At 31.1% G+C, this 17,839-nt stretch overlaps 1 protein-coding gene across 3 annotated transcripts; it reads left to right on the top strand.

Moving 5' to 3' along the window:
- The first annotated feature begins 1,501 nt into the window (after positions 1 to 1,501).
- On the top strand, positions 1,502 to 8,646 carry LOC130900731 (uncharacterized). Of its 3 annotated transcripts, none has more exons than XR_009060223.1 (3): positions 1,502 to 1,994; positions 3,833 to 7,035; positions 7,089 to 8,645. XR_009060223.1 is itself a non-coding variant. In XM_057811668.1 (3 exons), exons 1-3 carry the CDS (start codon positions 1,890 to 1,892, stop codon positions 6,615 to 6,617), a joined length of 444 nt encoding a protein of 147 aa, XP_057667651.1. In that variant the 5' UTR covers positions 1,706 to 1,889; the 3' UTR covers positions 6,618 to 8,646. The 3 variants fall into 3 exon arrangements, 2 of the variants coding, with proteins under 2 accessions (XP_057667651.1, XP_057667566.1); XM_057811668.1 differs by having other exon boundaries at positions 1,706 to 1,994; positions 3,833 to 3,994; positions 6,441 to 8,646; XM_057811583.1 differs by having other exon boundaries at positions 1,735 to 1,994; positions 3,833 to 8,645.
- The last annotated feature ends 9,193 nt before the right edge of the window (positions 8,647 to 17,839 follow it).

Raw genomic sequence — 17,839 nt, 5'->3', positions numbered from 1 at the left:
CATGTATTAACACGTTTTGTCAACAAAAATCAATTTTCGTTGTTAATTGAATGACAAAAATAGGGTTTTTTAGTGACAGTTAGATTGAAAGTAATTTTGTCCTTAAAGCGAAGTTTCTTATATTGTAAGTAACAGATTAGACGTAAAAATTGTAAAAATACGCACATTGAAATATACCGCTTCATAGTCATGGGTATTTTCCTCTTGCGGTTGGAAGTTGAACTAAGGTTTGCAAGATAAAACACAGGATGTTAATATATGGGTGCATTCCACATAGTTCATCTACGCATCCTACTAAGTACCCACGACAATCACGTTCATGACCTCGATCTTTACCGTTCCACTTAATTCAGAGCGATATAATCCTAAACCCAAGTGGAATGGCTTACAAGGCATTTTAAGTGTTAAGATAAATATTAACAAATGGCAAAACAGAAAAAATCACAAGAATGCTTCAAAATTACTTATGATATTCCATACCGCATAAAATGATGAAATAGATCCTCATGGTTCTAATTTGGGATGCTCGAGTTTCGACCCATTTCTTGACAAAGGTATTCGTGAACGTGGGTCATGACGTCATGAGTGACGTTCTCGCTGAGACCACAACGATCGTAGTCGCTATAAGGAACGCCCAAAAGAATATTTCAGGAGTCGTGAAAACGTAGTGATTAACCTGATCTTTTATGGAATCTAAATGTATTCCGAAATACATATACATTATTTACTAGTGTCGTGAATAGACGCCAACTGTTCACTCTTACTGGAACGTGTTGAACGTTCACTGTGAACATATATGTAATCCTCCTATATGGACAGTACTTATGGGAAAAAACGTCTCTACGTTTTGGGGAGGACAGTATTCATTTTCTATCTTGTTCGAGACTTTATCTATACTACGTATGAAGCATGCGCGCAAAAGAGCGTAGAATTATACACGATTTGTTTCACTTAGGCGGAACACCTTCCACTTATAAAAACTTTCCATATAGGACTATTACATATATAGCTGTGAAGCATTTTCTGTTTTATGTCAATTGTTAGTTTTTGACAGGTATACTTTAAACAAGGATCATTTTGGTTACTTTTATTGAATGTAAGAATTAAGAGATGTATCCATCTCTTACCCGCTTTTATATGGATATAAAAATGGGCATAAAAATTCAAAACGAAATTATAGAAAATAAATCATGTAGCTCTAATACCTTCATAAACGAATTCAATCATTTTTTTTGTTTGAATGTTTGATCACAAAATACATTCTATTTACTAAATTTCTGGTCTGGCTCTCTTCGTTTCTGCTCATTTTTCTGACAATTTAGTTCCGTGACTGCTACTACTGCTACAAATTAAAAGCGCTCCGAAATATGGCGTCTGCTTCTGAACGTGTTGAGTTGGTAACGTATGTGCCACCGAATGATTCCGCTAGAGTTTTGCACCTTTTATCTATCATAAATAGTTTGTATAAGTAAGATTTATAACTCTCATGAATACACGCCCAGCGAAGTAAGCACTTTTCCACATCATTACATCAGTTGACATCGGAGCCAAGATGGCTTTACGAGTTGTCAGTATATTTCAAGGCGGAACTTGAAATGTTTGAAAAATTCGATGTTCTAGTTTATTGAGTACAAAAATAATATTTATACATTATATATATATATATATATATATATATATATATATATATATATATATATATATATATATATATATATATAATACATTTACTGAGTATGGATTTTCAGTTCTCTGGTTTTTAGTTCTTTTAATATTGGCAACGCTAGTCGCTAATCACTAATGTCATTGATAGACCAATAACAAATAGACGCCATTAAATTTATTTGTTTGGAGATTTTAAATTTATTGTATCTAAAAAATTGTAAATAATGGGAGATAAGCCACAAAAAAATCCAGGAATTAGATTGCGTAGGGCCGCAAGTGATTGGACACATAACAGAACTACTGGGACCATAAGAAATGACTTCAGAAGAGTAAGTTTTTTTATTCATGGAATTTCTAACCTCAAAATGAAAAATCTAGCATCTTTTATAAGCAGTAACACTATTATTATAAGGACATATTAATATATAACACTATCTTTAGAAAAGGTTTTTATATAATATGCAGTATAACAATATAATAATTTGTAAAACTGTTTAACATACTTAACTGCTGTAAAAACCTTTTTCCAATCTGGTCTCAGAAAACATACAACTGAAAACAAAAACTTAGATGCTCGAATCATGTTAAAAGAATGTGCTCTAATTTGCAAGTAAGGAAATTATGGATTTTACAAAAAAAAAAACTTAATATTGTTACAGGCGATTTTCAACACTTTTCAATCCATTTTGTTACATCCCAGCCTATTAGCAGATATTATTTTATATCAAAGTTTTTTAAGTGACCCTATAGGAAATAGTATAAATGATTGTTGCAGAAAGATCAGGGCACCTCCTAATTCATCTTGAGACATTGTTATTGACTGAAAGTTTCAAATAATGTAATTTCTAAATTAAAAGCAAATGAAAATAGTTACTCAGGTAGAATACTATTTTTTAAGTCGAACCATTGAAGTTTTGTTAATTAACAAAGGAACCTACTATTTTATTAATTAATCTTTTGTGGATATTGGCGCCATCATCTGACTATGCAAGATTAGTGACTACCAAGTTGAATAAAATATGGAATGACAAATTTATAATGAATACAACGAAACTCCGTCTAGTTGATGCTCTTATCTTTATTTCCCATTGCAACATATACAGTGAAAACATGGACTTTAAACAAAGCAGATAAAAACTGAATAGAGGCTTTTGAAATGTAGGTTTATAGACTACTCTTACGAGTATCATGGGCAGAACATCAAACACCAAACCAACCTATCTGTATTACAAAAAATTGGTCCACATACAAGGTTGCTAAACAGAATAAACTACATGTATCTGCAGTACCCGGGACATATGGCTAGAAGATCAGGAACAATGGAACGATTAATCATAGAAGGGGAAGTGGAAGGCAAATGTCTAAGAGGCAGATCTCCTGCATCATGCCGAAAAGATTGCACGGGATAAGCAAGCGTGGAAACAACTGCTGAATCAAATATAAATTGGGTCACTTCAACCTTTGGAGGATCACTGAAAGAAGAGGAGGGCGATATTGGCTGCAAAATTCTCTTGTCCACAGAGAATTATTTAGTGACCCGCTATAATTTTACATAACCTTATAATTAAAAATTGGATCAATCGTTGCATTTGTTCATCATTGTGTCAGCCAAATATTCACATCTATGGAAATCATTATCTGACAACTATTGAGTCAAACTTATTCCACATGGATGAGCTTATTTCTCAAATATTCAAGTGTGCATTATTGTTTAAAAAATCTTAAAAGATTTTCGATACAGTTTTTCTTCACCCCGATTAAGACAAATCTTTTACATCACCAGTTTGGTTTCTAACAAAAGTACAGTATATCTTGTTACAGAATTTTAGTTAAATTATTAAAAGTATTACACATTTCTTACATTCTATACACACCAAATGTTAATATCATGAGAATATCAAAATTTATAAAAGTGTAAGCCATTTCCAAGATAATTGAAGTGTTTCTTACTGAAAACTCTGTATGTAAATACTGTTGGTACACATTTTCATTCTTATAACTCATGGACTCTAAAACAAAATGTGAAAAAAAATTTGTTCCAGATTAAAATATATAGTTTGGTATTTTACTATGTAAGTAAGTAAGATACCAAACTATAGATTGTAGAATTGTCTCATGTTAAACATATTAACACTTTATCTAAATGATTAAATTTTGTTCTTTTTAGAATTTTCTCACTAGACTGAAAGGCAATAGAAGCAGGAGTGTGGACAGATTCAGATTACTAGTTGATAATTATGGAGAGCTTATTTCCTACAGATCAGTAAGTGATCTGAGAGCAGTTTTGGCAGAAGATCCGGAAGCCTCCAGGCTTATGAATGATACTGAGGTAACTGAAGTACTTAATGAAATTGAACGTGAATTAGCTCATGTTGATCTAGAGGATCAAGGAGAAAATCATATAAGTGAAACTGAAAGAGAAACCCATGATATTCTCCAAAGACATTTATATGTTTGTAATCTATGTAAGAATCCAACTCCTGATGGGGCTATTTGTAAAACCTGTACTGACGCCCTTGAGCAGGAATTCAAAAATTAATACATTTACAGTTGTTTCAGAATATGTTATTTAAATTATTTATTAATGTTTTTCATAGTCAAATTTGCCCATTAACTCTCTAACTTGAGATGTAGACATAATTAAATCTTATTTTGAAGTCTGAAACAATTTAAAATCCTTTAAATCAACTATGATTTTCAAAGAAGGTACTCTAGTCAAACATTATGCTACTCAATACATATTATTTGTGTAAATGTACATAATGTATAATAATAGACCATATATGCAAAAGACTGACCATATTTTTGTTATTATTGGGTGAATAATAAAATTTAGGTTCTGAAATTCTGAGAATGAAAAATCACTTCCACAATTATTTATAGAAATAAGGATGTATTTTTCATATTTACATTGAAATTTCTGGAACTGTATATTCAAACTGCCACTAGGCTGACTCTCACAATTACACAAACTGATGCTATAATCAATTTACTATCTTCAGAGACTTGTAGCACATATTCAGACTTTAAAAACGATAACTTCGTTATGAAAACAATCGGTAGACTGTGTAATTGTGAATGCTGGTGTAGCTGACTAGATTTTCTTGATGCGCGGTAATTTTTAATGTTTCAATCTATGTGTTTTAATCTTTAAATCTGATTATCAATCTATTTTTTGTGGATTTCCTCTAGATCTAAATTCTATTAGTCATTAAAAAGTATTTGTTATGCCCTTGAATGTAGACATAATTTTTACAAATCCTTAGAATCTCAAAGTAATAGATATTTTTGTATGTTTGAATATTATGAAATATCAGAATTTCAGAATATAAGTGATAAATTGGATCACTATTAATATTTGTTAAAAATAGTTGTTTAGATAAAAAAAATAAAATGTATTTAATGTCTGTATGAATATTTGTTATATGTAGAACTTACAGAAAAAATTAATTGCATAAGATATTAATTCTTCAAATTCAGATATCTATAGCAAATTATAAATAATAATTGATTGGTTTCAGTATTCTCATTTTATATTTAATTTAAATTATATGTGATAATCAATACAAAATAAAGTTTTTTTAAGTATGTGCTATTATGAATTAGTTGTTTATGGTGTAAGAAATTAATAGCAAAACTTGCAAACTGGTTAAATATTTTATGTATGTGTGTATGTAAGTTGAAATTTTTGAACCGTTGGTGATATTCATACGAACACACTATTTAGACTACAGCTACACCAACACTCACAATTACTAGTAAACTGTACCTTCAGTCTCTAAATATGATAACTTGGTTATAGAAATGCGCGCCAAACAGTGTAATTGTGAGTGTTTGTGTAGTGGTAAGCAAAACAAAGAAAATGCCAGACATCTTCCATCTCTATTACAATCGCTCGCAAGTGTCTTTCATCTCGATTGTATATTTGTGTCACAAATGATTAAACATTGAGTATGCATCAGCCTATAATATTGATTTGGCATTACTTATTTTTGCTAATCTACTTAATGGTGCAGGTCATACAAAAGCTACTTTTTTGGAAATATTTGTTTGGTATCCAATCAAATTATAATAAACATTGATATATAACTAATTCACAATTTGCTTTTGAAGAATAAGTAATTTTAATATAAAAGCATGAATTTTAATATGATACACTTTTATTAAAGGGATTGTCTAAATTAATAAAAACTATTGATGTAGCAAAAACTCTATTTATAAATTAATAATAAATCAATATATAAATCGACTTATTACTAAAATAACTGAATTATGGATCCACAAATTGTATGTAATTGATAAACTTGTGAATTTCAAAATTTATTGATAACCAAATTCCTTTATAATAATTTCTAACAACTCTAAATACATTGGTGGATTCTTATTCAAGAGAACCTTAAACAACTCTACTAAATATTGTGAAAAGGAAGTTAGCTTCGAAAATCAATTTGTTATACTGAAAATTATATTTTAAAATACAATTTTCTGTTAGCAACACTCCAATTGTCCTAATAACTCCAAAGGTTAGAATCATGTGTTTATTTATATGAATTATTGAAATAAAAATCAATCAAGTTTTAAATGGTGAAAATTATAGAAATATTCAAAATCTGATCTGATTCTCAAAAACGAGATAATTGAATACCTAATGCATACTTAAATCATGAGAAACCAGAATTTTTAGTAAATAAAATCAATGCATCAGCTGAACATTTTTGCATAATTAAATACAAAGCAAATATTAACCTAATAACTATCAATTTCTCAAATTTCAGATCTTGCCATATTCTATACTGTTCTTATCGGACATGCAATTATTGATCATATATAATTTTGTTTCTCTTAAGCGGGCCACTCACGATACTACAGCCTCGTATGATTTGATCGCATCCAACGAAATTGAATACAATTTCATCACGTATGTCCGATGCTTCAACGAAATACTATTTTGACCTCAGTCAGGCAGATCTGACTGCTGCAGTACAACTCCGTCAATTGGATCGATTTTTTATTATCTAACCAGTAAATTCCTGTTGAATTGCTTTTTGTCGTGTGTATAATTATTGTGGAAAATGTCACATGAAATTTACAGCGAACAAGAGTTCCTTTAGAAAGTAAAGAGTGATGTATGAGAACAAAATTTTCAAGAAGTAAATAAAGAAGCTAATGAAGATTTTGTGAAAAAGAAAATTAACAATTATCAATCGTCGTATAAAAAGGAAATAAAATTAGAAATAAATTCAATCAAATCTGGAAAAGGGACTAATGATATTTATGAACCAAAGTTATAGTATTTTTGAATTGCTGTCATTCCTGAATGTTCAAGATGTACCCCGGGCATGTGTTTCTAACCGATCAGATGAAGAAAATGTGAGTAAGTAGATGAAACAAAAATACATTTAAATAGCTTTATTTTGCCTTAGAACAGACCCCTTCATTGTTAAAATAAGACACAAATTTTGCGACCTCTAATGCAGTGTTTCTCAACTGAATTTACTCCAAGGACCGGTAAAATATTTCGGCACGTTCGCGCGGACCGGTAATATTAATAATTCGACCTAATGCACAATTTTTCACAAAGATAAATCATGAAGACATACATAATTTTTAAAGCATTTTGTTTGTTATAATTTACAGTTGTAAGTATATTCAACTTACTTATAATATTGCACCAAAACTAAAGTAATAAAAGCACCAAAACTTAATTAAAACTCCAAGAAAATTCCAACATGAATGATATATTTATTTTTTTTAATTAATATATTAGCCAAAACAACAATGAGTCGAAATGTGAACAACGTAAGTAGATACCAAATAAGCAAAAAATAATTTATCAAAATAAAGGATATATAAAAACTAAAATTAATGAGTTTGCTGCTGGTCTTTGTTGCTGAATAAACTGTCAATTCTAGGCTTTAAACCAGTTACAGCAATACGTAAAGCAGGCGCAAGATCAAGTAGATTTCTATGTTTCGTCTTAATAACAGTCAAAGCCGAAAATGTAGTTTCACATAGATAAGTTTAGGAAAAAGGCAATAAAATCTTCAACGCCTTTGCATGAAGATTGGGGTATTCTGTTGCAGTCTTTATCCAGAATTGATATATATTTATTGAATTGAATAGTGATTTAAGTCCTAGATCTGAAGACAGTTCAATAAGTTCTGTTTCCTGGACTGTAGTGAGATTGTTATCAAAATTATAAATAAATGGATTGATTATCCACAGATTACCTGAACGTACATTTTCTTCTGGGGGATAATACTGATCAAAAGATATTGATAGTTCTTTTAAATGCTCCAAAATAACGCTGATAAAGCTCTTCTGATCCATGTCAGTAGTATTAATGTAATCAAAGAAAAAAGCAAACATATCATAAGTGTTTTCTTCCGCACGTTTATACTAGAGTTTCAATTTCTTTTTGAAAGCATCCATTTTATTGTAGAAGTTGAAAATTGTATTAGTTTTACTTTGAAGACTTAAATTTAGTTCATTTACCAGTGAAAATATGTCTGATAGGTACGAAAGCAAGGCTACCCATTCTTTGCTCTGAAAATGTCTGCTCAAGAATGATCCCTTTTGATTTAAAAACAATTGTACCTCATTTCTTAATACTTCGTACTTCGACGTGTAACAATAGTTGTACATGCTCTGATCCCACTTCTTGACATAAAGTTGTAAACAATCTTGAATTAAGTGCGTTACTTCTGATTTTCTTCCAACATTTTGGTCTGACGTGAGTGTGTGCTCGCCCAATTTTCAATCAAATTGTACAACACCGTCATACGACTAACAATGCAAACGATACATCGATGTTTGTAAAACATCGAGGTATCGTTCATAAACATCGATGTTTTGGTGAACGATATATCGTCGATACATCGTTCGTTTCATTCACAAACATCAACATCGCTCTTCAGTCTGTTCCGACTGTTCCATGGTCTTGCATACAGGTCTGGAAACGAAGGTGGTAGGGGACGAACCCTTAATAAGCGAAGCCACTCGAGTCACTACTGTTTCGCTACTTGAACTGGACAAGCGCGCTGCATGTGAAATTGAAAATGCTGGATTTCTATGTATTACCTTTTCAAAGTATTGATATATATCTATATATGAGAAAAATGGCTGGCATTTATTACGTAGTGCGCTTGCTCAGTACGATTAGCGAAACAATAACGACTCGTAGTGGCTTAGCCGCGCACTAATTGTCGGTCAATAAGCGTTTGTCCCCCCACCAGCAAAAATTTGCCTTCGTTTTCAGACCTGTATGCATGATGTAAAGACTACAAGGTATGTTCTTACCGAAGACCAATTTACGACCTCTACTGCGCAGTCCCACTTTCCGCCATATTGGCTGTCACCAGCTGACTGATTTATATTTATTTACATTGAGTTTATAGAGTAGTTATTGAAATTGAAATGCCTTCTAGTTCTGTACCTTCAGGCACAAATAACAATACGAACTGTAGAGGTAGAGATATTAGTTTCCATAGATTTTCCACAAAAGATTTTAAATGAGGCTGTCCGCGAAAATGTGGCCTAACCAACAATTTCCCTAGTACATAAACTAATTCACTACTGTCAATATTTCGATGTAAAAATGGCCTAATCTCAGTTTCTCATGTTACTAAGAGATAGCGCCACTAAATATCTTTTTCCATAGCAGTAACATCTTGTGGCAAAAACGGTCTAGCTTGGTTAAGCCATTTTTACTCACTAGCAAATCTGAAATTTGGCGGGATATGTTGACAATAACATTTGAAGCTTGAGATAAGTTGTCGAAAGATTTTGTTGTCTTTTTGTGAAATAAAATAAATATAAATATTTCATGTATAAATAAGTGCAGTAGAATTTCGGTAATTCGTATACCGTTATATCGTAAATCTCGATATATCGTATAAAACTGCTGGTCCCTTGAAAAAATCTCGATAATTCGTAAAAACGCCATATATTTCGGTCCCCTTGGTATTGCATATTTTTTCCAGGCTGCAATGTGAAGGAAACGTCTTACAATTCGTATGACTCTGAAAAAAATCCCTATATAAGGTATAAAGTGTGGGAGGAAGGGGGTCTTTGTTTACAAGTTCTGTATTGTTTATATATAGTTAGTATTCACTATGGCGCCACAAAGAAAGTGTTTATCAATAAAAAAAAAGGGTATAATTTCTGCTGTTGCTAGTGGAGAGAAACAAAATGATGTGTCTCGTCGGTTTAATGTCTCTCCATCCACTATCACCCTCAATTGCGGCCAGCTCTAATAGCAAAATGAAACGTTTCAAGAAGGGTGAATTTCCACAATTTAAAGAGGCTTTAGTTAAGTGGTTCAACCATGCCAGAATTGCGAATTTACCGATTCCGAGAGAAGGCGAAGATTTTTGCGCAAAAAAAAGTCTGTCAAGTGACTTTCGTGCTAGTGATGGATGGTTCGACCGCTTTAAGAAATCGCATAACATTGCTCTCGATAAACTAAGTGGGGAGAGTGCAAGTGTTTTAAATGAAGTTTGTTCCGAGTGGAAAGTAGAATTATAAGAAATAATCAAGGACTACGAAACCATGAACATTTTTAATGCCGATGAGACGGGTCTATTTTACAAATGTCTTCCCAATCGCTCAATGTGTTACAAGGGAGAAAAGTGTCATGGCGGCAAGAGCAGTAAAGACCGGATTACCACTTTGCTGACGGTCAACATGGATGTATCGGAAAAGTTGAAGCCACTATTAATCGGTAAACCTAACCAAGGTTTTTTAAGAATATAGGCATATAGGAACAAAAAGGCATGGATGACAGCTGAGCTGTTTAATGAGTGAGTTATTTCAGTTAATCTTGACTTGAAAAATTCTCTTATTTGTAGACAATTGTACTGCCCACAATAACATACCCCGTCTAAGTAAGGTAAAGGTAGTTATTTGCCTGCTAACACAACATCAGTTCTTCAGCCATTGGATCAAGGCATAATTAAAGTTTTCAAAACTTTTTATCGAAAGGAAGTAGTGATGCAGCTTTTAGACAGTCTTGAAGAAGGGGTTGAATACAAACTGGCATTGTTTTCTGCTTTGAATATAGTCAACAAAGCCTGGAAAAATATAAGAAACGCGACAATAAACATTGTTTTCGAACTTATGGTTTTATAAATGAAGAGGAGCAGTCAATCATGGAACCAGATGACGAACAAAAGAAAATCAGGGATTATTTTAAATAAAACATTTACTTATCTTTGTACATACAAATGTATCTAATAATTTTGTAATTTCTTACTTATTTTTTTTTGTGTTATATAAATAAAAAATGCTATGAAAATTTCATCATTCTTCCCCACCCCTCCTTAAAAATTTCATAATCCCGATTTAGTGAATATCTGGATATATCATATTTTTACACTGTCTCCTTGGAGATACGATATATCGAGACTCTACTGTATATAAATACTATATTATTCGTAAAAATAATTCTGCTCGTGCTCTTAAATAAAAGACTCTATTCCTGCCTATGAAGCAGATCGCCAGATTTGAATTTGAGTATTCGTATTCTCTTTATGCTGAAGGAGTTGAAAATCCAGCATCGAAGTTTATTTTTAGCAAAGTATTTAATGAACAATTTAACCTTCAGTTTTCATCCTCCTGTAACAGATTCATGCAAAAAGTGTGATGCATTTATTATTAAAATTAAAGCGGCTGATAATGATAAAAAAACAAGACTTGAACAAGAAAGAAATTTACATTCACTCAAGGCAAATGCTGCAAGAGAAGGCTTAAAAAAATATATATTAATCTATAAAAGATGTATGTGCAATTTGCTTAGATCTTATGAAAACACTTCCAACCCCTGTTATCAGCCCAGGAATATGTTATTACAAGTGTCAACTCTGGACATACTGCTTATGTGTTTAAAATATAAAAAATTATGAAATGTACATGTTTTAGTGGGATGAAACTATAGCTTCCTGTTTATTGTATTTTTTAAAAAATATTGTAAAATGCAAACATCTTATAATGCACTCTGATCAATGTGGAGGGCAAAATAAGAATATCAAGATGGTTCTTATCTGTCAGTTTATTGTTTTCAGTTCTACTATTTATAAAATTGACCACAAATTTTTTGTGAGCGGACATTCATACATGTCATGCAATCAGGATTTTGGTTTAGTGGAAAAGCAGAAATGGTTCTTCAAAAACATATATGTGTCTGAGAACAGGAAGCAAGTTATTTTAGCGGCCAGAAAGAGTAAACCCGTCAAAATAATTTCTACGCCAAAGATTTATTTTATTTTAAATCTCTAGAAAAAAATATTACGAATCGTAAACTATGTGGAGATAAAGGCAAAGTTGAATGATTAAAGATGCAATGGCCAATGTTTTGTGAAATGCATCCTTTTAAATATTCTAATAAGTATGATTAAGTTGACCTTAAATAGAGGAATTCCGTTATCATTGAAAGTATCCCCTGCTCACACAATAAGTGGAAAGAAAAAGAATATTTAATAGAGTTATTGTCTTACACACCGCCAATTCATCATATTTACAGCAATTTGAAAACATCTTTAACAGTTATTGATGATGATTTGTTTTTGATTGTTGTATGGTGTAATAAAAATAAAGATATTAATGGTAATATTGATTTTTATTCCTGGTCAAAACGGTCTAACCTTATAAATTGATATCAGAGAAATCATAATCCATAATGCAAAAGTGGCTTAACTCATAATAATAATAATAAATATTACACTTTTTGTTTCTAAAATAATTCTATCTTAAAAGTAAATTAGCTAAAACAATGAAAAACTTGAAAGAAAATAAATTTTCATTGAAATTTAAATCTGTGAAATAAGTTCTAAAGATGCTATTTTATAAATGTTAATTTTTCCGCATCATTATCTTCTAGTTTAGGCCACTTCTGCGCTTGCGGCCTCAAATATTACTTAACGAATGGAAAATAGTTTGTGGAGAAAAACAACTTAACCTCCAACACGGTAAGTATTTAAAAGTTTATCCTATATTTTTTTGATGGTTGATTTAACATTGATCAAATATTTATTGTTTGAATACAACATATATATAACATTATTAGAAACATGATATTTCAAAATTCGCCCTATCTATCTATTGTGAAGATTCCTATCGAATAGATAATTTGTGTCACTTTCGTAATAAAAAGTAAAATTGGCAACAATGTACTGTCTTTCCAAAAAAAATTAGTTTTTGAAATAATGTTGTTTATTTCAGATGGCATTAAGCTAGAGAACGAGCGTAAAAGTAACTACTGCAAAATTGTCTCAAATGGTTTTAAACCGAAGTTAAACTTCTCAGAACTAATTATTTGTCACCAATTTCAATGTATAAAAAAAAGATTTTTGTAATGAATTCGTGTAGCACTAGCAAATGAAACAAATAATTTTTCATTAATCTGTTAATCACTTAAATTTGGGATAGAAAGGATCCTTGCATAAAGGTATATAAAATATATATACTTTCCTTTAGTGACTGAAATAATATGAATTTGCGATTTCAGAACCTCGGTCATGAATGTATTTTTGAAACATTCATATTTTGAAGTGGCGAAAAAATAAGTCCTGGCTATTTTGTATGTTTTTTTCAACTTTCAGTTGATTTATGTGATTTATCGATTTTCCCCTCTCTTCCTGGGAAAAATATTTTTGATTTTGTTCCGCTTTCGTACTGTATTAATATATTTAATAAAATCAAAAACAATAACTTGTAAAAATTGTAACTATACTAATATTTTAAATGTAACGAGATGAAATATACTAAATGTATATTTATATATACAATATCGTACTAATAATTGAATTAATGACATTGCAGAATTCTTCAATTGTACAATATTTCCTTTCTTGAAGAAATGCCGTCGTCGATATTCAGAACTTACTAAATCTATTTGTTGCTTATATTTCTAAAGATACCTAGATGATAATTTTTTAGCATGAAGGTTCTAAGAGGTCAGAGGTCGGTTGGGCAATAAACATCTTATGGCATTACCTAATGCTTGGACTTTCAGTTAAATTGTAAACAGACGGATTTCAATATAAATATAGTAGGATGAGTTAAAATTTTGTATTTTCAATACAATGTGAAGTTATGAAGTACATTATGAATAAATTGAAATAAATGAATGTAAATAAAAAAAACGTCAGGAATCACGGATTTTTGCTCTGAGGTAGTATCCTTCATATTAGATAACTAAATAAAACACTCAAAGTTTTAGTAAATGAATTTATTAGAAAATATCGAACAGAAATATTAAATAAAGTAACAATAATAACTACACTTTTTATGAAACTGTTGATATAAAATTATAATAATTATAGACTGAGCAATTGAAAAAATTGTCACAAACTACAAGTAGAACGGTCCTGTGTATATTCCTTGTACATTTTACAGCTACAACATTGTTAGTGGGAAATTCGAATGGCCAACAAATTGAGTATATTTATTGTAATTTTAAAACTTTTTCAAATTCTCAAAATGTTTATTAAAAAGTATGATAGTGTTGCTTCGAAACATTATTCACATTCTAATATTTTTGTTTTCTGGAAATTAGTTTTTTTATAACCAGTACCCGACCCATTTAATATTAAATTTCAGTCCTTTGTACTCGGTTAGTTGTGTTTATGTATAAGTTTGAAATATTTTCAAAAATGTTTTATTCTATTCTGTTTGTCATTTACTATAAAGGTGGCTTCTAAGTTTAAATTTTGGTATGATTCAAGTACTTTTGATAAGTTTATAAGATTGAATGGAATTTGTAGTAAATAATTGTACTCGTATAATATACAATGCGACCATAATACAAATAAACTCATTATCAGAAAAAACTATTGGACGAATTATCTTTTATTTGACGATAATTAAGAACCTACTTATGTTTAGTATTGAACATTTGTAAACAGTCATTTATTCACATTCACTATTTTTTATTCCTTTATGAAAAATAATTGTCTTAAGAATAACTCACCCGAGTGTATGATCCATTTTTGACATCTGGTAGGATCATTCACAGGAAATCTGTACATTTTAATTGTAGGATCTGATCTCTTACTTAGTCCACACTTGAAATAAACACACTTATTTCCAGCCATTTCTAAAAAATTGAAAAGAAGTGATTATTTGTTATATAAATAGATTTTAGTAAGTATGTATTTCGCTAAATATACAGTTTTTTTTTTCGAAATTGTAAGCTGTACATCTATCGCCTCTTATAATTTGAATATATTAACTAAGAGAGTAGTGATGTATATTAATTGTAGTAATATCCACTTACCTTAAAAATGAAATATATATCAAAGTTCAAAGATTCCCAAATAAAAAAATAATCCAAATGCACAACCAATGAAACTCAACAAAAACACAACGAACACAATACAATAATGAACACAAATTGCAACTTTGCTATAGGCACCCAAAATAAGAAACTTTACAACACAGCTTAATGGTTGAATATAATATTTTAAATGGTTTTATTTTGTTAGAAAACGAATTACACTAAAACATTGCGCCGGTCGTTGCGTTCTGATTGGCCGATTCAACGTTAAGTAGGTATTGTATTTTATTGGGTGAATTGTTATTTATTAGTAAAAAATCACTTATCAGTTTCGGAATTAGATGACACATATTACCCCGCTATTGGGTTTATACTCAAATGTGTTTAAGCGTCAGGCGTCACGGAGTCGCTGGGACTCTAAGAAAGTATGACACTGTGATAACTTTCGTATTTGTTTATCAGGCGGTAGGCGCTGCTTAATACCTTCTTATGGTGGGAAGACCCATCTCGTGCTCAGTCGACTTCAGTCTATTATCAAAACAAGTAAGTGTAACAAAGTCCGAGGGACTCCGCAGCGCAATTAGTGTGATATTTTTACTTTAGTGGCTATGTCTGAGAATCCAAAAACAGTTAAACCTACAGACTTTGAGCAATGCGTGCTTTGAGGAATGTGATACAGAAGGTTCAGACCAAGATTGTGATCCCGAAAGCAACACTACTATCGAAAATGCTATTACAAGCGATCACGAAATAGAGAGTGAGCTTTCTGGTGATGATTCTGACGATGAAGATGGAATACAGGTTACCGAAAGTGAAAACGACAGTGACACAAGTATTTCAAGCAAAAAATATTTTTACAGAAAAAGGTCCGAGGTCATTACAAATTTCATAATCATATAATAAGCCATTTTCCACTGTACAAAGTGCCGAGTCGAGAGACAATAAAAGCGAGAATAGATGAAAAATATGAGGCGATGAGTAATCTTTTTAAGATAAATATAAAAACCGCACAGAGCTATTGCATCACGATATTTGGAGCGAAACAATGCAAAAACCATTTATAGAGGTCACTATTCATTTTTTGGATAAGACTGAACTTCTCAGTGGAACCTACATTATTCAGAAACTCACCGGTATTTTCACCGAGTGGAATGTTTCCATTGAGAAAGTTTCAGCTGTTATTACAGACAATGCCAGTACTTTTTTATGAAGGCCAATCGAGAAATGTTTGAAGAAAAAAAAATAATTCCCTATTTTGCTCTTAAGATTATCTTAGTCGTAATAAAATCCATTGATAATGCAAACAATTGTACTGAGATGATACGCAAAGTAAGGAATATAGTAAAGTATATGAAAAGGAGCGTCAATGCAAGTAATGAATTATGGAAGAGACAATTAGAGCTGGGATTGAAAAGTCAATACAAAAAATGATATTCGACGTTCGCACAAGATGGAGCTCTTGTTTTTATATGCTCCAACGATTCATGGAATTTGTGTTCATTATGGGAGCAATACTTTTGACCCTACCTGAACCTCCACCAATGGTCTCGAGCAGTGAACTGGATTGCATCAAAGAAATGATAGAATTACTATGCCCTATTACCGATCTTATTCAGTCACACACGAGTAATCGACTCAAATTAGTTATCATAAATCACACAATAGATGGCCAATTGTCAACTAATATATTTCCGGCCGGTAATTTGCTTTCCATCCCGGGCTAAAAATGGATTGGTAGATATTACATTTTTAATATCTTGAAATATCAGTTTGCAATGATTGACATCACATAGTATTTTGTGAATATATGTGCATTATTTAATGATTCGATCAATCTTAATTGTATTTTAAACATTTTCAAGTATTCAAGAATTTTAACCTTATATGAATTACAACATACATTGTGAATGTGAAATTCAACTTCTCAATCACTTACGGAGGTATGAGAACACCTGAGAATTCATCCTCAAATAGAACGTAAGTCTACTTAAATATGAGGCACATAGAATAACAATGGTCCAACTCCACTTTTTTTTCAAATACACGCTCTCTACTGAAATCGCTTTGACTAACATGTATCTTTCAGTATAACGTTGGTCTATGTCCCTATTGCGATTTTTTAGCAAAAGATGGTGGCACTTGTTCATGAGAAGGGTGTCAAAACAAAAAAGGTACAAATCCGGGAATGCGTAAATTTCAGAATAATAATGGTACATGTCAGGAGTTGAACTACTTTCATTCTTAAACTTGTTGCTATTGTCTGGAAGTCGTATGTTTAATTACAAGTTGTTTAGGTAAAGATTAATAATATTTCGTGATGGATCCTGAAAATATTAGAGATATTTAGGATTTTAGTGACCCTGAGTCCGAATATTGTGCAAGTTCGAACTATAATTCATCTAGTAAGTATATTTTGACTAATTATAACCTAAAAATATTTTAGTCTTTATAGTCAGATACAAAATCAAACCCCCGTAACTAGGTGTTGTCATTATTATAAAAAAAAGTACAAAAAAAATGGTCATTCGTACCGAATACGACTAGGTCAGGCATTTTTTTCCAATAAACTATGAAAAATTTGATTGTGTAAATACCTGACGTGTCCCTCTTGAATTTTCAATCAAGACGAGGTATGTATCTTTAGATTTCAGATTTAAATTATGAACATATTTTTGCTTTAAACCAGAACTTCCTGGAAATGATTCACAATGTTTACATTTATTCTAGGCGAACACATTGTCGAAAATCCACTACAACCAACAAGATCAAGAACAAGAAAACGTACAAGGAATGATAAGTCCTGGAAAATAAATTAAAGAAAGTTAAACAGAAATTCAAGAAAGATGTATGTTTCTAAGAATAGCGTGACGATACCAAGAAAACAATTTACTCACTCATATC

The sequence above is a fragment of the Diorhabda carinulata genome, chromosome 1, assembly GCF_026250575.1.
Source record: "Diorhabda carinulata isolate Delta chromosome 1, icDioCari1.1, whole genome shotgun sequence".
Classification (NCBI taxonomy): Eukaryota; Metazoa; Arthropoda; class Insecta; order Coleoptera; family Chrysomelidae; genus Diorhabda; species Diorhabda carinulata.
This window is presented reverse-complemented; position numbering and strand designations above follow the sequence as displayed.